Genomic DNA, 23,783 nt, shown 5'->3' with positions numbered 1-23,783 from the left:
TATTTGCATTATTTTTTTACTCGGGAAAGTAGCAAAAATAAATCGCTCGCGAAAAAAATAAGTTGGTTTTCAGTAGTGTTAAAGTTTCAATACATTTTTCGAGATATGTGTGATCAAAGAAATAATGCAATACCCTCACACACATCTTTTTTAATATACAATAGACCTTACACTGCTAAATGAAGACCATCTGTTTAGATAAAGTTGAAAACATATTTTGTGCTTTTAAAAGCTGGTTTGTATCTTGTCTTTTGTATAATAGAATGAATAAGGTAAATAAAAAATAAACCGTCAATCTGAGGTCAATATTGTCACTCTTCCATGGTGTAAGAAAATAGAAAGAACTTACAGATGAGCATGATGATCCTGTGTCTACTATTTGAAGTAGACATTCCAAAAATTAAAGTTTTAACAAAATTCTGAGATTTAATTTGAATGAACAGCAGAAGACAGAGGAAAAGAAGGAAACCATTTGATTTTTATGTTTTTTACAATACCTGATAGCTCCAACACACTGTATGAATGTTCTAGTTGTGGATGTTGAGGTATTTTTATTCAACTCTGTCAGTAAAAATTCTATCAACTCGAAAAACAATGTGTTGTTACAACTCATAACTAAGTAACCTGTAAATTAGAAAAAAAGAATTAATTGGTTATATACATCTGAAACTGATTAAAAAATATTTATTTTGATATCTGTTTCTGAGTTAAATCTTTCTTTTAATATCTGCAAATGAGTAAAATATTTCTTTTGATGTTTGTTTTGAAGTAAAATATTTTTTCAACTTATGTTTCTAAGAAAAATCTACATGTATCTTTAAACACAACCAGCTGTGTAAATATTTTTTCTAGCATCTGTTTCAATGTAATAACTTAAGAAATAATTCCTTCATGTCAGTCTCTATGTTTATCTTAACGTGGGTAGACATTATATTGGTCAATATTTTACACTGAGCGTAAGCTTGGTGTTTGTTTCAGAAAACAATTTAATTTTAAAATACACAGTGGAGTATATAAACAATATAAGGTCAATGAAAAAAAATATAAACTTTTTTGTATGAGGCTGAGAAACTGGGGAAGAACGAGGTTCTACCGAGTCCTTCAATAGTTTTGCGCCGAATACAAAAAAGTTTATAGTTTTCAGACATTGACCTAATATTGCTTTTATGTACTGCAACTTAAATTAATACATTGATAGCTATTTAAATTTTAAAACTAATTTCAAACTTTTTTTCATCCCTTAATGACCCCTGATTGTGGAAAAAACGGTCCATGATGAAATTGACATTACACAACATATATCTGTGTTACTATATTTAGGAAATCAGGGTTCTCGCTAAGGATTTTTGAAGGTGAGACCAGGGACTCATCATTTTTAGGTATGATAAGAAGAAAATATTTTATTGCAATATAAAGTAATATTTTAGTCTCCATTTCCTAACAGAGCAATGAAATCAAATCAAATTCAGATCACTTTTAAACTTTTGCTATAAAATGATGATATTTGTGTTTAACTGTGTTCAGGTTATACAAAATATTTCAATCTTGATGCATCTGTGGACTCACCAGTTTTGAAAATGGTGAGTCCACACAGATTTTGATGAGTCCAGGACTCATGGACTCACCTTAGTGAGAACCCTGGAAATAAACACAACTAGGTGCAGTATAAACTGTTTTATTTTGTGACTAACCTAATGCTATGATTGCCCTCTTCCTGACAGCCAGTCTGGGACTAGATAACTGTGGCAACAGAGATTGCATAATACTAGGATGGAAACTGATCAACAAACCTAAAAATAAAAGACATGATTAAACAATTGTGTTAGGTAGAATGTAGAAATCAACCCCTATGCAAATCAAGATAATGATTTATTTAAATTACACATTTATAACGTTTTTCAATGATCAAAATCACATCTGATGACAATTATATTTTCCTGTATTTTAAATCTTTTATAGTTTGGAAAAAATCAATTTTGCGCAGGTGAAATGTGAAATCCTTTTCAGAACTATTTTTTTATAAGAGGAATACAGTCAAATCTGCTATAAAGGCAACTTTTTTTCCAAAGAAAACACCTGTCTTGTTGGGACACCTTCATTATTGTAAGGCTGTAGTAAAAGGTATTTCTTTTCTCCTGTTGGTGACATTTTAATGAAGGTTTTACTGTAGTTATATCTAATGAATGTTTTTAAAAGACACTGTTGATGTTAACCTTCATGGTATTTTTATTGTGTTGCATGATTTGCATCAAATTTTTTCAAAAACTTGGAACTGAATCATTAATATCAAATGATTTTTCCTGTTATAATAAGAAAAATCCTGATGAAGGCCTTTTGTACTCACCTCCAAATCTACTCAACAAATCCCCTAGTATGTCTAAGGCTTCTAATTGTACTGACATATCTTCTTGCTACAATAGTACATATGGTTATTAGATGTGTATCAAGGCTACAATAGTACATATGGTTATTAGATGTGTATCAAGGCTACAATAGTATGTATGGTTATTAGATGTGTATCAAGGCTACAATAGTACGTATGGTTATTAGATGTGTATCAAGGCTACAATAGTACGTATGGTTATTAGATGTGTATCAAGGCTACAATAGTACGTATGGTTATTAGATGTGTATCAAGGCTACAATAGTACGTATGGTTATTAGATGTGTATCAAGGCTACAATAGTACGTATGGTTATTAGATGTGTATCAAGGCTACAATAGTACGTATGGTTATTAGATGTGTATCCTTTAAATACTTTTCAACATACATTTGATTAACATTCAAGTATGGAAACTTTAAAAACTTTCTTACATGCTGAATTATACACATGTCATATTAAGAGAATATCAATACTGCAATTACAAGTCAAACAGGGTTTCTAAAAAAAAAATTGTCAGTAAGACACAATTTCAAATCCCATTTTATAATTTCCATTATCTTTGCTTTCATAACTCATGACATTAATGTCAATCAATGACAAAAAGTTTGCCACAAAACATGAAAAAAAAAATAGGTTAAAGATTACTTTGTACTCTGATGTTGGTTTTATAGATTTACAGTTTATCATTACAAAAATATCAACTGTGTTAAGTTTAAAGAAATAGAAGAGAAAACATGAAATAGAAGACCTCCATCAACATAACCCATAGTAGATATAGAAAGGGAGCTAACTCACTTTAGAAATAGCACTGGTAAGTCTGCCTGTTATCTTTTTACATATACTGGAGGCTAGTGCAGTAGAAGAGGGAGGCAACTCACTGATCACTGTCTTTAAACCTAAAATAAAATAATGTTGTTTGCATTAATAAAATATATACAGAGACTGAGGTATTGGTTGTCATGCCTCTTTAACACACATGGGATATGATAAAATCTAACTAACACAATGAAATAGTATGATGAATTCATTTTTAATGCAAAATTAGCGAAACAAAAAATTAAACAAAAACTTTCTACTTGCAATTAATCTTGGTAATCAATATGAAATGTGCATGATGTGTGTAATCAGTGTGAAATAAATAAAAAATGTTAGTGTTTATAACAATTATCTATCACTGTAATGCATGTTTCAATTGACCATATGAATTGAAATGTCTATAAGATTCACCAGCCACATGAACATTTTATGCACATTATACTCATTAAACTTGTAAATAAATCTCTAAAATGGTTTTTTTTAGCAGATATCAACATCCTTACCAATACTTGAGATATCTCTGAGCTGTTCTTTATCAGATATCATATTACTACACAGTGTATCGACAATGGTCTCAACTTGAAACTCTTTCACTTTATTCACCAATGGTCCAAGGCTGAAACAAAAGCATAATTGTATTATTTTCTTCAAAAGAGGCAATATTGAGGTGTTAATTATAAAGTTGGAAAATACAATTTTTTTATTTATTTTTTTTTTTGGGGGGGGGGGGACTGCAACAGACATGACAGCATTGAAATTACAGAATATTTTTTTTAACTACTATATCATAGCATTATTTTCATACAGAATTTAATCATAATAGATAATTTCACATATTTTTTGTAAAAATAATGACAATCACAATATAAATAAATTCACGCAGAAATATTGTTTTACAATAAATGCCATATTAATTGAATACATTCTACACCCAAATATCCTCCTTATTATTTTAACAATGATTTAACCCATTCATATATACAATAGTTTGACAATGAGGAATCTTAGATCATTAAATGAAATCGTTTTAAAATACCAAACTTATACAACATTGGCAAAGTTACAGCCCTGATAGAAATTTGAAAAGCCTTGACTGTTGTGCTAGTGGACAAGCATGTGCAAACTGATTAGTAAAAGATACACACCATTTAACAGCCAGATTCTGGACTTCACCATTTTTATCTTCCAACAACTTCAGCAACATCTTAACAACCTACAGAGACAAAAAACACATAGACATCAGGTAATCATGGTATTAATGGACATTTTACCATCATTTGGTTTCTCCCTTTTTTTAAATACAAACATATTTTTCATTGTTTTATTCTAAATTTTGAAAACTTTATAATTTCCTGCATCATCAAATTTCAATTCGAAGAATAGCTGACATTGTCTAGAAAAAGTGTGTTAGATATGACAATTTACAATAATTTGAAGAAAAAAAACAGCATTAACAAGTGAAACTGCGAGCTACTGCTCACTGATGATACCCCCGCCGCAAGTGGATAATATTAATAGTGTAAAAATATGCAAGTGTTCGGTAAACAGGAAGTTGTCGAGTGATGAATCTGAAAACGCATCACACAGTATAGCTGACTTATATAAATCCTGAAACCAAATTTCAGAAATCCTTGTATTGTAGTTCCTGAGAAAAATGTGACGAAAATTTTCAACTTGGCTATCATGTGTAAAATCAGACAAGTGTTCGGTAAACAGGAAGTTGTCAAGTGATGAATCTGAAAACGCATCACACGGTATGGCTGACATATATAAATGTTGATACCAAATTACAGAAAGGGTGGATGTGTAGTTCCTGAGAAAAATGTGACGAATGTTTCATGGGACGGACTGACTGATGGACGGACTGACGGACGGACTGACAGACAGAGGTAAAACTGTATACCCCCCCTTTTTTAAAGCGGGGGTATAAATATTTCAATCCAGTGTTCTCCCAAAAATTTTCAATAGCACCATTGAAATTAACATAGCACTGGTTTTCAAAATAATATAGAGACAAAGGTCACTATACACTCTGTTTAGAAGACTGTACTGCGACAGTGAAGAGGAAGGTGTATTCCCCTTTTCATTAATAGAAGTCATTAGGCTGAAAAAAAAAACTTCTACTTCCATCATCTGCCTTTTGCTTAGAGGTCACCCTTTTGTTATTTGCAGAGAACATGTTCATTCAGAATTAATAAAATCGAATATGGTTAAGATATTTGATCATATTTGGTATACAACTTTTTAAAATAAAAATATGTAAATGAACAGCTGACAAGATTCCGTAGTTTTACATTACGCTTCCGTGTGTATTATTGTTAAAACCTATCTCTTGCAGGTACAATGTAGATATAAACGAAACTTTGCAAGTTTTTTTAAAGTTAAGACCATTGAAATTATCAACTAGTGACATTATACAGAAGCTGCAGCAATTCTGTACCCGTGTTGATTGTCACATATTTCCCGACGAACGGAATTTTACGATCGAGGTTCAATGATCATTTTATTTCTAAAAACACGACAGTTTGAGACAATTTACCTTGCAAATAACATTTTTTCACTTTCTATTAAAATAAATCACTTCTCTTTATCTTTAATCAAAGTTTATTTTATTTTTTTCAATTACAAATACTCTCATTCATAATTTTCATCGTAAATATCTTTAGCAATGTGTATTCAAATTTATCACATGTATTCATCACGTTCATTGGTCGTGTTAAAATAGATTCTTCTTCTCGACCAATGAAAAAATTCGTTATTTAAATGGTCAAGTGATCACATACACAATGCGTAAATACAATGTATTTGCGATCTATTCATATTTCTTCAATTTCTGCACTGTTTTTAATTTTCTTCTACAAATATCTATCTTCTTGATGATCATGTACGCTATTACATGATAACATAGTCCGATAAGACTGAGATAAGCGTGGCTCAGGTAAAACTTATTGCGTAACACTGACCGACCTCTCAGCGGTGATGAGCAACTTGACAATTTTAACCAACATTTATAATGAAAATGTGAAAATTAACACGCTGCGGGATCAAGTATTAAGGGACAGCGCACAATTAAGACGCTGCGGGATCTTCGAAAATATTATGAAGGCGCTGCGGTACCGCAGCGTCATATCGGCCTGGGGAGAACACTGTTATATATGGATAAAATAACTTAAATACAAATCAACATACCTAAAGTACATCAAATTTATTACCCAAAATTTGAAATGGTCAATTTTCTTTTATATTTCAGAAATAAATATTCTTAACATGCTTCACTGATACGGCTATACAGGATAAAGTTTTTTGTAACAAACCTTTCTTTCACTGTCATCATCTAACTTTATAGAATCTTTCTGAAGTTCTGTCATCAAATCATTTGTAGCCATAAATCTAAAGTCTTTATCGTTTGAAGTCATCTGTAACGTAAAAATAATATAAACTCAATTCCAGTTTGAATGGTTTTACAGTAGTAATTTCTGGAGCTCTTTTTAGCTTGCTGTTTGTCTGAGCCAAGGCTCAGTGTTGAAGGCCGTACCTTGACCTATAATGGTTAACTTTTATAAATTGTAACATGGATGGAGAGTTGTATCATTGGCACTCATACCACATCTTCCTACATCTATTAATTGAAAATACTGTGTTCTTTCCCTACTGTATGATTGTTACTAAACTAGATTATGTTTAAAATTGTGTTGTTTTCATAACTCATGCATGTATGTCAGTAAGGGATACAAAGTTATTTCAATTACTTGAAGAAGTATTAAAATATTAATATAATTATTCATTTATATTGCTTAATTATGTCCCTTAGATATTCAGGAATTCATTCTCTTATACAATGCAGCATTTTTAATTGTCTGTCCTTTGCAAATGTCTAAATACTTCATTCAAAGGTATTCATCATCATGATCATGTGTTCATAGACAAAAAAAATCTCATTTGTCTGTTATCTTGAAAACACTGCTGATTTACAAACGTCCAGGGACTAGTCTTTGAAGGCCTTGCACAATTATTCAACATCTTTGAGCATTTAGTTTCTTAGTTGAACTAATGAGATGAAACATTGAGTTCTAATAAAAAATAAAGAGCTACATGTACATGTAACCAGAGAAAATTGTTTAAGGCATGTTTTCTCATTCTTATACAAGAGAATTTTAGGTGTTGATGAAAAAAATTACTTACACATACAAGTATTTTTTTTTTTTTTGAGATTATTAAGGGGAGATCATTTAAACCTTATAAGAAAATTTGGATATAACAAATTAACCAACATAAGAAAATTATCATTTACTTCTTCAAATAAGTAAAAATAGATTGTACACACAGTACCCCTGACTTTTAAATAAAACAACGAACATGATGAAGAGGATTTACAGGACTTTTATATACATGTACCTTGAATCAGTAAAACATGCACATGGATAGTTTGGTTCAGGATTATTGAAAAGAATTATCTCCCTTTTATAGGCTTTATATCTAATTTTTTGTCAATGAAAATCAATGTTTTTTATTATTAACTGAATTATGTGATCTTCTTTTTTCCTGAATCTTCAACATTCAATGACATTGTAACACAATATGTATCTAAATTTTTAAAAAAAATATTTGTAGGGACCAATAAATAATGAAGGATAGAAGAGGGTATCTGATATCAATGCCCTTAACTGCAGTGCAGGCGTCAAACAGTCATTTTCAGCTACTCTTAACGTCAAATTGGTTAAAATTTTACCGTGATTTATATAATCATCCTTGTTGTGATTTGTCAGAGGTCTCAAATATATATCATTATCTATATTTTTGGGGAAAACATTTACGTGAATCGTCAAAATCAGTAATTTTTTTTATCCCCTAAAAGACAGTTTAAACATTCTATCATCATACACAAAAATTTACTGTTAACTCCATACCATTATTCATCATGAAGGTAGTCCAAATAATTATGACGTCTTGAAAGGCTATTATAATTTTTTTTCTTTGACGCCTTACTTCGACGTCATAACGCCAAACTCATATTTTCAGTTGGACTTTGAGAGGGAATTTACTGCTTTATTAAAACGTTTAGCTGATTTCTCCTTAAGATGCTTCATTTTAGGAGTATAAAATATATTTTTGAACCAAACTCGGTACTTTTTGACGGACCTGAATTTTTAGATAATGTAAAACAAAGGTTCCGGAAATTCGGGTCTGTCCAAATTTTACAGAGTTTGGTGTAAAGATTATTTTACAATCTCCTAAAAAGAAATCAGATAAACGTTTTAAAAAATGCAGTCGACATGTTCCCGCCTCGGATGGAATTGTTATTTATATTATTATTTCTGTAGGGATTAATTGGAAATATTTTGCACAAACAAACACATGAAAGGTAAGAATTTTTATATATGCAATTTTTTTTAGCCTTCAATGAAAATTTGATGGCTAAATTGGGTCTCAAAGTTGAGAGCAAAATATGCTCTCAAAGTCAAACCGAAAATGGCGGCTTCAGCATTATGACGTCGAAGTAAGGCGTCAAAGAAAAAAATTATAATAGCCTTTCAAGACGTCATAATTATTTGGACTATCATGAAGGTACCCCCATTACCACCCTCATAGAACATTCACAAACAATCTGTAGGACATGATGTCTGACTGCACTTACTGGATAATTGACATACTTTCATTTGCAAGAGAGTTTTTGTTTTTGTTTGATTGGAGGCACTACTGGAGATATTAAATCCCACTAGCAGACATTGTCATTCGACTCATTGCCAAGGGTCCGTCCCGCCCATCTTTGCAGGGAAAGGGGCGTTTTCAAAATTCTTTTTTTTCGTTACAACAGAAATTATCCCAATTCAAAGATTAGAACTTTTTGTTTTCTATCGTAAAAAAGTAACATGATTGGTACGGTGCCGGCAAATATTTAGATCATGACAAATGACGTCTACCTTTTCCAAAAGATTGGCGATATGATACGATACACTCGCCATTTTTCTTGTTTTAACAGAGAGCAAAGATGATTGAATTTATCTGTCAGTTCTGTTATATTTCTTCTTTCTCTGTTTTTTGTGTGTCGGCTTCACATGCCAAAACAATTTTATTTTCGCAGAGAAATGGCAGTTTCCGCTTAGCGACCTCTATGTGACAAGGGACACAACTTTTGTTTTTTTTCTAATAGATTACAGCTCAATCTTTAAAAAAATCAAGGAATTGTATATTTAAAAATGAGGGCTTTGCAGGATATATTGGTATGCTTACTTATTAAATCTGCACTATGTCCCAATAAATATTGACATTAACTAGGTTATCTTTTTATATTAAAGTTATATTATTAAAACATCGAAGTCGTGAAATACATCAATATTTAATGGTATTTTACTATGACATAGCCGTATTCATGATAAAAAAGGGGAGGTATTATATATTTGTCTCTAGTATTGTTATGCAAAAAAGAATATAAGAGGCAGTATTCCGTTGCAGTTAGTTGTTAGTGGCTGATAAAGCCAGGCTGCCTGGAGCTTATATCTTTGGCAGTCGAGTGGACCCTTTGGCCTACTATGCACGTGCAGACAGGCTAGTGATACAGTAGTCGCCGCACTATAATTAAACCACTCGGTTATCGAGGCACCAACGGACTATCATTAATAGAAAATAAAAAGAAATGAGGATAGAAAAAAGAAAAGAAAAAATAGGAGAAACATATAAATAAGATGTTTTTGGCTTATAACTCGAAAACCAAAGCATTTTGAGGAAATCTGACACGGAATAAAAATGTTTATCAGGTCAAGATCTATCTGCCCTGAAATTTTCAGATGAATTGGTCAATCGGTTGTTGGGTTGCTGCCCCTGAATTGGTAATTTTGAGGAAATTTTGCTGTTTTTGGTTATTATCTTGAATATTATTATAGATAGAGGTAAACTGTAAACAGCAATAATGTTCAGCAAAGTAAGATCTACAAATAAGTCAACATGACCAAAATGGTCAGTTGACCCGTTTAGGAGTTATTGCCCTTTATAGTCAATTTTTAACCATTTTTCGTAAATTAAAGTAATCTTTTAGAAAAATCTTCTCCTCTGAAACTACTGGGCCAAATTAATCCAAACTTGGCCACAATCATCTTTGGGGTATCTAGTTTAAAAAATGTGTGGCGTGACCTGGTCAACCAACCAAGATGGCCGCCACGGCTAAAAATAGAACAAAGGGGTAAAATGCAGTTTTTGGCTTATAACTCGAAAACCAAAGCATTTTGAGGAAATCTGACATGGAATAAAAAAGTTTATCAGGTCAAGATCTATCTGCCCTGAAATTTTCAGATGAATCGGTCAATCGGTTGTTGAGTTGCTGCCCCTGAATTGGTAATTTTGAGGAAATTTTGCTGTTTTTGGTTATTATCTTGAATATTATTATAGATAGAGATAAACTGTAAACAGCAATAATGTTCAGTAAAGTAAGATCTACAAATAAGTCAACATGACTAAAATGGTCAGTTGACCCGTTTAGGAGTTATTGCCCTTTATAGTCAATTTTTAACCATTTTTCGTTAATTAAAGAAATCTTTTACAAAAATCTTCTCCTCTGAAACTACTGGGCCAAATTAATCCAAACTTGGCCACAATCATCTTTGGGGTATCTAGTTTAAAAAATGTGTGGTGTGACCTGGTCAACCAACCAAGATGGCGGCCACGGCTAAAAATAGAACAAAGGGGTAAAATGCAGTTTTTGACTTATAACTCAAAAACCAAAGCATTTTGAGGAAATCTGACATGGGATAAAAATGTTTATCAGGTCAAGATCTATCTGCCCTGAAATTTTCAGATGAATTGGTCAATCGGTTGTTGGGTTGCTGCCCCTGAATTGGTAATTTTGAGGAAATTTTGCTGTTTTTGGTTATTATCTTGAATATTATTATAGATAGAGATAAACTGTAAACAGCAATAATGTTCAACAAAGTAAGATCTACAAATAAGTCAACATGACCAAAATGGTCAGTTGATCCGTTTAGGAGTTATTGCCCTTTATAGTCAATTTTTAACCATTTTTCGTAAATTAATCTTTTACAAAAATCTTCTCCTCTGAAACTACTGGGCCAAATTAATCCAAACTTGGCCACAATCATCTTTGGGGTATCTAGTTTAAAAAATGTGTGGCATGACCTGGTCAACCAACCAAGATGGCCACCACGGCTAAAAATAGAACAAAGGGGTAAAATGCAGTTTTTGGCTTATAACTATGAAACCAAAGCATCTAGAGCAAATCTGACAAGAAGTTAAATTGTTAATCAAGTCAATATCTATCTGCCCTGAATTTTTCAGATGAATTGGACAACTGGTTGTTGGGTTGCTGCCCTCCAATTGGTAATTTTTAAAGAAATTTTGCCGTTTTTGGTTATCTTGAATACTATTATAGATAGCGATAAACTGTAAACAGCAATAATGTTCAGCAAAGTAAGATCTACAAATAAGTCAACATGACCTAAATGGTCAATTGACCCCTTAAGGAGTTATTGCCCTTTATAGTCAATTTTTAACAATTTTCATTAATTTGGTAAATTTATGTAAATTTTTACCAAATATAGTTCTCTGTTACTAATGGGCAAAGTTCATTATAGATATAATTGTAAGAAGCAAAATCGTTCAGTAAAGTAAGAACTTCAAACACATCACCATCACCAAAATACAATTTTGTCATGAATCCATTTGTGTCCTTTGTTTAATATGCACATAGACCAAGGTGAGCGACACAGGCTCTTTAGAGCCTCTAGTTTTATTTGATGTAGTCATAGCTATTATACTATGTAAAGCTCTTGAGAATATAGAATAGAATAACGAATATATCATCATCATAAAAAGATGGGTGGTGTTAAACACAGGGTGTGTGGGCAACGGATATATATAGGAAATAAACCATATTATAATTAAAGTAAGTCGCAGCTGTTTTATTTCGACCTAATGTTTGTTAGATGGACTGTAAATAGCGCTGAAGAGCTGACACACTTGTAACGTGTTAACACTATAAAATGCTGCACCGGGTCGAACCCGGGAATTTAACAGAAATAATTACCCCAGTTTACACTTGATTAAAAACTAACCCAGTTTGGGATTTTACCTCTCAACAAAAATAGATATAAGATTTTCGTACAAGGCTTTGCACTTATTTCCATGATTGTGAAAGTGACAATCGGCGATGTATTTATGGAACATTTACATTATAGCTGCACATATAATATTAGCTCTATATATAGTCTGGTCTTAATGACAACAGTTTTTTTTATATATAAGTAGGTTGAAATGTTGAAACATCGTCGCTGACTTGATCTGTACTTGTATTACTGTAAGTACCCGAGTACACAGACCTTGATTACAATCAATACTAAATATATCTGTCCTGATTCAATATGCACAGAAATTTCGTTACGCAAAATTTAGAGGTGACCATAGTCAAAAGCGAAAATTAAAAAAAAAACTTTCGTACGGCCACTCAAGCAACTTATATAACCAATTGACATATTTTTGTATGCTGTTATCCAGTTTTAATAATCATATTTTAAATTTATCAGGAATGTTTTTGTTAACATGTAAGAGTTATATAAATAAAATAAAAGGTAACTTAACACTGTTTTTATTTGTGAATGTGAATCAAATGTCGTCACTTCGGATACCGAAGATGTAAAGAACGTCCATCAGGCGGAGCCTAGAGCCATGCGTACTATTAAAGATAAATCTCACCGCTCACATTCTTACCAGAAAAACTTCTAGACTGGCATCTCCTATTGAAACTGCCCCTTAAATTTATTGTTTCAATCAGTTCCAGTGTGAGAAACCACCACCCTTACAAGGCAGGCGTGGATGGGTGAGCATCTTAACATTACATGTGTCAGGTCTTCAATTAAGTCACTGGAGAAAGAACTGCCCGCTTCTCAAACGCATCCAGTTAAACATCAACAAGACAACACAGAAAATTAACTACGAATAGTCAAGATATTAGGCAGACATAACTGAATAGTCAAGATATTAGGCAGACATAACTGAATAGTCAAGATATTAGGCAGACATAACTGAATAGTCAAGATATTAGGCAGACATAACTGAATAGTCAAGATATTAGGCAGACATAACTGCATATGTTGTATCCTTTTATTCAACTTCGATAGGTCTATAGGTAATTTCATTGTTCGTACTCCAAAATGAAAATAACGCCACGACATTTGTTGAATTTCCATTGTTTTGGACGTTTTCAACCAAGCATGACGTTTTGGTGTTCACTTTTGAAAATATTACCCAGAATGCATTAAATTCTAAGACGGCGAATTATTCACGATGATTTCTTTAGTAAGAGTCGGACTCTGAGTCGGAGTGGTGTATGTTGAGTTTCAAAGTGAATTGTCTAGACTGACTCCGTTACAAAGCAGTTCATGTAAGGGGATTTACACAGATAAACCATGCTATTTTTTTTTTTTTTTTGCATTTACAAGTACAGCATATTCTACGATTTCTATCCTATTAGGGAGTCACACTATCCGAGCAAAAGTTTAATAAGGAACAAATGTGCGATGCAGCTGTGTAAAATTTGTAGAGCAGGATCTGCTTATCCTTTCAGAGCACCTGAGTTTATCCCCGTTTTTTTTATTTGGTCAGTAATAATTTTTTAGTTTTTTAATGTTGTGTTGTCTAGACTGCTGATTGTCTTTTCGTCATTATTACTTGTCATTGTATTGTCAGTATTTCTTAGACTTATGTTTTAAGTTATGGCTTCCCTTGGAAGGGGTATGGATGGGGTCTTTCATTTCTGTATTCTTTAATTAATTATTCCTCTCATTATTCTTCAACTTCAAGAATAATGGCTATTCTGTATTCTTTATTTTTATTTTGCCCATTCTTCTGTGTTCTTTATTTTTGTATTGCTATTTTTCTCTATTCTTATTTTTGTTTCTCCCATTATTCTGTATTCTGTAAACCCTATCCACATTCTCTTGTAACCTTCCTCCTCTTTTTGTAAGTTTGTAGCTTTACAATTATGTCTTCAGGGCTGTAACTACATTGAGGCAAATGAGGCAAATGCCTCATGTTTTAAATTTCAAAAAAAAAAAAACTAAAACAAAAGATTGCCTTCATATGATTGTCTTCATATCAATTGTTTTCACTGAAATTGTCTTGCAAGAAGCAAGTTCTCTTCACTCTCTGATGTCGCCCCTGCATATTTTTCGTAATCCATGTTTCTATTTTACTTGTTCGTTTTCAGAGTTGATGGTCTTTTGTTTGTACTTCTGTGTCCCGGGTTTGTCTTTTGTTCATTTATTGTCCTACTTAATGACTAGTCTGAGTGTTGATTTTAATTTGTAAACGTGTCACACTGTGTAATGTTGCATGTCTACTAATTTCCAGGCATTATGCGAGAAAGTATTTTTAGAATATACGATGCTACTGGACACAGAAAAAAGTGGTCGTTTCTGCATGGAGAATTGGACTTGATATCAAAGAATACGAAACTGCCTTTCTTGTATATAAAACCATACCCAATTTTTCTGTAGGTGATATGCACAGAAGTAATAGATATGTATTATAAATATAGAAAATTGAATATCTAACTTAATCAACAAAAAAAATAATAAAAATAATAACTGTATCATATACCCAAGCGCCTGTGGATAAAACTAGATAGCTGACATGGTTTAAATTAAAGTAAAACCACCAATTTCCCGGTATCAAATCATTTGTTGAAAAAAAAACATCAATGCATTGCCATATATATGACCATTTACATTCAAGGGTTAAAATTGCATCAAGTCGTGTTTAGACCCTTTAACAGAAAAAAAAGGAATATGAAGTACACGTGCACGGGAGCTAATCGCACACAATGTCAATGTATAAAGAAAAAAATACAAATGATCAATGGTCAAAGTTTTTATTCCTGTTCTTCATCTTGATAGTTGCTGGAGGGTCTTCAATAATGAAATAATCATAAATACCGTAAAACAAGGTCGATATGCCTATGGTCCCTAGTGTCGACTTGAGCAATACTAGTATTTAACGTATATTACTGCACTTATGACTGTCACTATATTTAAATCTAGTCATAAAAAATCAGCACAATACAAGACAAGAACAGACAGACGGACAGATCCGGTATTAATGATTATGTGAATTACGATTTTTGCTTTATTCTACATATCGGTCTCTTAATGTTTTGAATTTCCCTAAAACTTTAAAGTGAATCCATGTTTTTGCTTTGAGACCAGCAGGACTAAACTTAACGCTCGCCCAGTCGCCCGAGGCGACCAGATTTTCGGCTGGGCGAATATATTTAGTCATCATGGTCGCCCAGCTGGCGACTGTAAAAAAATTGAAGTAAATCCCATTTGTACCCTTTCCCCCGCGATATTTATAACAAAGACTGGAAACCTGTTTGTCTTATCAAAGCGATATAGAAATATAGAGTATTTCCGAAAACCAGTAGGTTGTTTCTAATAACTGAACCCAGTCCAATAGCTATGTTTTCAATCCGGAGTCACGATGTTGCATATATATATATACCTTCTTCTTTCCGCATGTTTTCTTAGTTCGGCTAAATTTTCTACGATAATTTCATTATTGAACAGTGTTTTCTATTTTACTGTTCAATAAGCATCGTGAAAGGGATGTTTTCTTATTGTCCTGTGAGTAACTACAAGCCTGTGTTAGACGGTAACTTGTCCCTGAATCGCTTTTTACAAAAATATTTAATAAAAAAACGAAATTTAAAATCTCTTAAATAAAAATCCCAATATCTAGTTTGATATCCAATCTTCATTAAAAACTTATTGAAAAATATATTTTGATCAACACTATTAGAGGATGGTTTGGATTGAGATAATATTTAATGTTCAAAGAAAGAGCCATATTGTCTAAAGGTCAACAGGAAGTTGAAAATTTGAAGGGAGATAATTTTGTTAGGAAACAACCTAAAATAAATATTGTCAAATCTTATGATACATTTCTGGTGGCAATAATTCAAATATTATAATGGTTACCACAGAAAACATTTTCAAGACTACAAATAGGATTTCACAATAAGGCTTCATTAGAAAAACTGTTTTGTTTCATACCATGAACATACATTTAAAGAAGAATCAAAGAAGTTTGTATTTGAACATATCCTGTTTTACCAACAAATATGCAGAAATGAAACTTCTGGTGAAAGGACAATATATTTAGACCATTTTGAGTCAAAATTCACTTGTCTATGAGTTTGCGTTAAAAATTCAGGATTAATGCGCTTCATAGTACACTAATTTAAGATTTCCAGAAAACAGGGAGTTATTTTGGTAGTACCTGTGTTTTCAAGATCAGAAATTTCATATAAGACTTTAAACATTGGTTGAAAATTGGCATGTAGAAAGGTGATACATGTACAATTCAGGATATACCTGGTTTCCTTGAAGTTAAACTTAAGGTAAAATATTTAGATAGCTGTGAAAATTGCAAGATTCGGTTGAACAGATAGGGATTTTTAATTGGTGGTTTGACACCTTTATTTTCGTTTTCCTCCAAAAATAACACAAACTGAAAAATCATAAGAAAAGATGACAAATGCGACTATACCTATATAGAACACAGAGGCATGATGATTAATTCATTGTAGAAGGAAGAGAAGCGACACACAACATTAGGTCTTCTCGTTTATTAGTAAAGATACTCTAACTTTTCTTTTACAGTACTTTGTATATCCCCATCCCTGTTTCACTTGAATTGTTGTCAGCTTATTCGAATATGAGCATATTTTCTGGAACGTTTGAAATAAATGCAATTCATCTAATGTTTGAATGTAAATTTACACAATCATGTAATTATAAACATTTAGCATGTTTTAAAAACAAGAAGAAAGGTTTATAAGTGCAACACACGGTATTTTTGGACAAGAAATCAATTTTTCTTACACTTTTAAAATTCAAATGAAGTAAAACAAGAAATCAATCTGGTTGACGCAACAATGACAATCTGTTACACAGAATAATAGTGGTGCATTTCTTTCCAGTGGATCTCAATCAACTCTGATTTACAGAAATCTTGGTAAGAATTTAGTCTTAGATGCTTGATTTTTTTATTAGTTGTTATTGGCTTTGAACAAGCTGTCAGTAACTGTGTGTAGTGGCGGATACAGAGGGGGGCATGAGGGAGTACGCCCCCCTTTTTGCTTGGACTTAGACTAGACTTCGTAAACTTTGCCATTTCCCGTGTATTTAATTTTTATGAGACATTTCTTTTCATATACAGATTTTTTTTTCGCCAGTATTTACTGATTATTTCAAAAGTAAAACTACAAAATACTGAACTCCGAGGAAAGTTCAAAACGGAAAGTCCCTAATCAAATGGCAAATTCAAATGATAAAACACATCAAACGAATGGACAACAACTGTCATATTCCTGACTTGGTACAGGCATTTTCAAATGTAGAAAATGATGGATTGAACCTGGTTTTATAGCGCTAAACCTCTAACTTATATGGCAGTCGCATCACAGTAGAGTGATTCGGTATGGTTGAGTTGACCAGTTCGTCGAAAAAACGTCACTCAGTCATTTTGAAATTCAAATTACAGGAACACATTTGCAATTCTGAGCATGAAAAATCATGACACCTTCAAAGCGACAAAGGAGTGAGCAAGAACGTATTGACTTCTATTTCACAATTCAACCAAAAAAAGTTATACTCTATTATAATCTCATGAAAAAAGTTCCACTTTAATATTATTTACCTACGAAATTATGTTTAACCCTAAACGCCCGCGCCTATCTTAAAATAACATAGCTGAATAATTATCCCCAGTCAGTATAAGCTCTGGATAGATTTAAAGTGCAAGGTTCGAGCCATTGTTTGAGGAGGCAGTCTGAGATCTGAGAGTCTGGCCGTATTTAGATTGAAAACAATAATCTTGTCCACTTTTTGGCTAATAGAAACGAAAATTTCCAACAGAATAATATAGCATTAAATGAACATAATAAATAAAAAAACGGGCGTATTTTTTTCGGGACGGGGGTTTGCATGAACTGATATATCGAATACTTTTATCAAGATCAGACTGCAACCTGCCTGCTGGTGTGGCCTTTATGTCCATTTGTCGACCGTCATTCACAAATTCGTTGTCGTTTCAGACTCATTAATAGCCTTTTGTTAATTTTCAATTGTGTTGGGTAAAACATATCAACCTAACATTTGTATAAAAATTGCTTGTTTGTCTTTTTTAACTCGTGTCGCTCGTATTGTAAAATTCATCGAATAGCGCGGTGTGTATCTTGTTTACAACAAGAAATCTGTGAGTTTATGCTAACTTAACATACAACAAGCGAGAATTTTCCATGTCAATTTTTTACTGACAAGTCCCACATCAAATATATCAGTTTATAGCTTTTGACCCATACTATAATTTTATGATAGACAATTTATGGGGAGAATACAACATCAAAAATGTCCAACTCTTACACTTAACAGCAACTATTAAATATACATGCCCCACGTCAAGAACCGTTTAAAAAGTGCATTTTACACTTATTTTATGTTTTTTAGCCAAAAAAAGTCCCAAAATTTGTTCGCCTCGCTCCGCTCGGCGAATTTAAAAAACTTCGCCCCACTTTGCAAAATCCTGGATCCGCCCCTGTATTCTATATGTAGTATGTCAAAACTGTCCATACAAAAACCCTATATTCACTGGAAAAAGACATCGTGTAGCAGGAAATAAGCAGAATGGGGGGGGGCAAGTTTGGGACATTAATACTAAACTTAGTCTTGTACGGTAAGACTAGATATCCCCTATTTTGAAAATTATCACACCATTCGGAACAATTATTTTCAAAGTAGCGAAAAGGAAATGAACCACATAACTTAATACTGGTCATAAATTATCCGCTGCTGTCAGTCAGTCATATAGATGACACTAAACTATAATACATTTAAATTTTTAACCTTCTTTACGGTCGGAACAATAATTTAATATTCATACAACAGTTTTTAGACTATAACAAATGAAAAATAAACAAAAATGACGTTTCACGATCATTAATCCATCGCTACATTTTGTATTCTGACGTGTTTGTTTTTTTTCTAATGGTGTTTTCTTTCACGTCCGCAATTTTGTTGAAAGTTTCGATGTTAAAAATAGAACACAAATCTTTTTAATAGATACATGTATAAATAGTTTATAGTTTAAAGAGTTATACATGGAATATTATCCTAATAAAAGAACATTCAGTGGATCCTTAAAAGAATTGTCTTACTAGTATTGATTCGTATGGTTGTCTCCTCAAAGGAAATTGTTCTATATAAAAATTATATATATATATATGGGTAAAAATTAACCGAATAAAAAATAAAAATGTACCCTGAAAGTAGCATCTCAAATATAGAATAGAACTGTTCTCAATTCTATTTCACCCATAAAACTTGAAGGTCGAGAACGAGATTATATCGATCATCTCTATATCATACTACTACTATATACCTACTAAAAAAATAGGAGGGGTCCTGATTTCGAAATCCCGGACTTTAAAAAATGAAATCCAGAGGTCCCGAATTTAAAGTAATTTAAAATAAATCCCGCCATCCCGAAATTCGAAAAAAGAATTCCCGGATCCCGAAAAGATTAATTCCGAAATCCTGTATTTAAAAATACCCGATCCCGGAGTTCCGATCCCGCCCCCCCCTTTCCCTCATTTGTTTGGATGAACTAAATAACAAAACAAACATTTACGAGTCATGTCTCAGCCTGTGTGCAATTGTGTTTTTTTTTTTGTGTTTTCTTTTTTTTGGGGGGGGAGGGGGGATTATTTTGGTAGGCATATTAAACATTAATTTGTACATCTGTTTTTAAGTTATATCTCAATCTCCGTAAAAAAAAAGTACACTCTTCATGTATGAACAAAACTTTTGACGGTCTCCACCTGTATATAAAGATTTACTTACTATAAAAATCCTTGACCGAGAAAAAATGCGTAATTATCATTTTTTAAAAGAATTAATATATGGCGAAGATGTATGAGATTTTGAGACAAATATAATGAGGAAATAGTTCTCAATACAACAAAGGATATATCTCGTATTCCACAAAAGATTGTCGATATTCTTTATGATATAGTATTGATTTTGATTTATTGCTGATGTTTAACGCCACGTTTCTCTATCTTTGACATTTTTCTTCTAGTTTAGTATATTTACCACATGTATCTGCTAGCATCCGTATAATTCGAAAATGCTCAAATTAGAATATAAAAACAATTGCCAAAAAGTTTGCACTTGTAATCGGGAGGGGGGGGCAATGAAATGTTTTCAAAATATCTTAGCAATTCTGTATACAATGAACACACTATTTTTTACGTTGAGATGCATACTCAAGAGACAACCTACCGTGCGCTGCCTATACAATAAAAAATTGTAATATTTTGACACAGAGAAAATAATTTCGCACGGGCTCATTTCTTAAAAAGTCTTAAGAAACCTCAAATTAAAAAAAAATAATGCTTATGCTTTTTTTTTTATAACTGAATGGATAGTTTTCATTATGTACATATACTTTTTTCTTAAGAAAATTCTTTAATTTGTTCATATTTAAAGAAGTTTACTTTATTTTCATTGCTTCCTTTCCAGGAAGCAATTCCCCGACATATTTTCCGTATGCAAAGTGACCTCAGTGCGACCCATCTCGTAAAAATCCGGTGATCGCAATACGCATGAATGTCCTTAAGATTGTACATGTTAAATACATGCTCAATATTCATGCTTTTTGTTGATTGTTGACAAACAGGTGACAATCGTTTATATTTAAACTTCGGCTTCAAAACACGAACTTTAATTACCTCCCATATTTTCACAACAACACTGACCGATTGAAAAAAAAATGACGATTATACGAAATTTATGCGAAAAAAATGATAAAATCGTGCACAGAAGACTAGTAAGTTTATGACGTTTGTATGCATTAGTTCAAGAGTTGGAATAACATTATTTTTCACTCGTTTATTATGACTTTAAGATCCCAAATTCTAACTTTCAACAAGATCTTGACTTCGAGGAGAGTATATTTATCTGAAGCTGAAATGGAGTGAAGGATGTTTTGTTTGTATTTGAAAGATAGTTGAATTTATTTTCTTTCATCAAGGTGGGAACTTGAAAAATCAAAGAAATTCTAATGTTTCCTTCCATCCACTTGAATACTTAAAAATAAGAATCTCGTCACCTAAAAAAAATAAAATTAAAAATGAATAAATTAAACAAATTTAGGATTTGAAAATTTAGGATTCTTACAATATTCTTAATTTGAAAATATATAAAGTATATTTATAGACATAAACAATCCCATAATGGCAAAGTGAATTAAGATAGTTTTCAAACCTACATATATTAGAAAGATCCAAGCAGGTATTGAGTACGGGGTTGAAGCATACATTTTATACCTAAAAAAACGCGAACCTGATAGAGCGCATGGCAACTGTGTAATTAGTAAATTACATTGAAACTAATGATTGATACCAATACATTCATGTACTTATAAATGATTATTTTCTCAATTTTTGGACTGTTATTTGTTTTAAAATAATCGTAATATATATTCAAAAATGACTATCAATAAAGAACATCGTCCTCCGCTGTAGTGTAACCGCAGTACATGCATTGATAGATGGGGGAAAAGGGGGGGGGGAGGGGTCATAACAAGGATTGTAATTTAATATCTAAGTGACTTGACATATCTATGTATTTATTGTTATCTTCATAAAGTCCGTGTAAAACATGAGTGATAAATGTTGTAGAACTAGCAAATAAGCTTTTATAATTTTCTTTTTTTGCTGAGTATTTAGTACACAGTTAGTACAAGCACCGTGACACGACGTACCGATCCCTCTCCCTATCCGGGCTCCGTGTATATATATATAGTGCTGTGCTAGCGTACTCACTTCTAGGTTTTTATGGTCAAATATTTGGACTATTGGAAGTTAAGTTAAAGGAAAAAAAGTCAAATGTACTGGAAAATAAGATTATTTCAGGAATTTAAATTTTCAGTTACTTATGATTGGGACAATATAACATAAATACATGTATTCTAATGATCCAATGACACTTATTTTTCTTTAAGATACTGTAATGTTGTTGATTTTTACAAATTGTCGACAGGTTAAATCACTACGATTTGACTTACGACTGCCTGTTAATACTCGTAAGTTTACGATCAAATTTGCGATAAAATTCTACTTACGATTGTTTATGAAACGGTCAAAAACTTACGATTTGACTTACGACCGACGTACGATCTAAGATTGTCGTACGATTCTTTGTGAAACGATGGCTTGTTGTTTTCAGATCTTTTATAGCTGTTTCGTGCAATTAAATGTCAGTATTGCCTCAATCGACCGAAAATAAAGTTGTTTAAGTAAAACATTTCATATGGAGTACAGAAGCTGATATTAGAGATTATTATTGAACGATGTCTTTATCAATAGATACGTTACATTAACTTTTATACGGCGTATATTTAAGAATTGAATGCTCTTTTTTGTAAATTTATTGGGGTGTAAAAGCGTTGACCGAAGTACATTTTGTAAAAATGTGCGCACGGTCAACGCTTTTACAACCCTATAAAGTTACAAAAAAAGGCATTCAATACTTATAATTACATTTTTACCTATAGGATCACGAAAACACGCCTTTTATCAAGTTTTTATTTCATTTACCTGTGCACTTTATTGTGGGACCTCGTGTCATCATGAATGAAAAGTTGTATTGTGTAATGCAATTGTTTAAGGAATATCACGAGATTGCTTGTTAGCCAATCAGAATAACGTATTATAATGAAACATACATCTAATGTAATTATTTAAGAATTGAATGCTTCTTTTTGTAAATTTATTGGGGTGTAAAAGCGTTGACCGAAGTACATTTTGTATGAAACGCGTAAGCGCTTCATTCTAAAAATGTACGCACGGTCAACGCTTAAACTTACAACCCTATAAAGTTACAAAAAGAAGCATTCAATACTTATAATTACATTTTTTAGCTATGATCATGAAAACACGAATTTTATATATTTTATTATTTAATTCACCTGTGCACTTTATTGTTCGAGCACGTGTTATCATGAATGAAAAGTTGTATTGTGCAATGCAACTGCTTACGGAATAACACGTGATGTGCAGTTAGCCAATCAGAATAAAATATTATAATGAAACATACATCTAATGTATTTATATATGTATGATTATTGGCTTACTTGTCTGTCTAGAAGTAGAGCTATATTGCAAACACTTTGTTTGTTCTTCCGTCCGATCGTCTAACAATATGTTTGTTACTTTTCTCAGAAACAACCTTACTGAATGACATGTATACATGTATAAATAAGAAGACGTGGTATGATTACCAATACGGCAAATCTCAAACAGAAACCAAATGACCAAGTGACCCTTTTTTTACATACACATAATATGTCATGTGTTTTTTAAAACATCAATTAAATTCGGCAATTTTTTGTATGTACCAATTGCAATTTCAAGTACAAAACAGGATGAGACACTCTCTTTATTTATTATTTTATTTACGTGGGGGTGTTATACGACCTTGTCTACTCATGAGGGTTTCGCACATGCAGACGGTTTTG

The 23,783-nt window shown here is 32.2% G+C and overlaps 1 protein-coding gene across 1 annotated transcript in view; it reads right to left on the bottom strand.

Moving 5' to 3' along the window:
* LOC143054824 (cullin-associated NEDD8-dissociated protein 1-like) overlaps nt 1-9,311 on the bottom strand; it is a 33,445-nt gene extending 24,134 nt beyond the window's left edge. Inside the window, exons 1-8 of the mRNA XM_076227873.1 lie at nt 9,122-9,311; nt 6,515-6,616; nt 4,346-4,413; nt 3,704-3,816; nt 3,180-3,280; nt 2,345-2,411; nt 1,692-1,790; nt 498-624 (exon numbers count right to left, since the gene is read on the bottom strand). Of these exons, the coding sequence (XP_076083988.1) occupies nt 498-624; nt 1,692-1,790; nt 2,345-2,411; nt 3,180-3,280; nt 3,704-3,816; nt 4,346-4,413; nt 6,515-6,616; nt 9,122-9,163 (719 nt within the window). The 5' untranslated portion in view covers nt 9,164-9,311. The remainder of the gene's footprint in view (nt 1-497; nt 625-1,691; nt 1,791-2,344; nt 2,412-3,179; nt 3,281-3,703; nt 3,817-4,345; nt 4,414-6,514; nt 6,617-9,121) is intronic.
* Between the last annotated feature and the right edge of the window lie 14,472 nt (nt 9,312-23,783).

The sequence above is a fragment of the Mytilus galloprovincialis genome, chromosome 12, assembly GCF_965363235.1.
Source record: "Mytilus galloprovincialis chromosome 12, xbMytGall1.hap1.1, whole genome shotgun sequence".
In the NCBI taxonomy this organism is placed as follows: Eukaryota; Metazoa; Mollusca; class Bivalvia; order Mytilida; family Mytilidae; genus Mytilus; species Mytilus galloprovincialis.
This window is presented reverse-complemented; position numbering and strand designations above follow the sequence as displayed.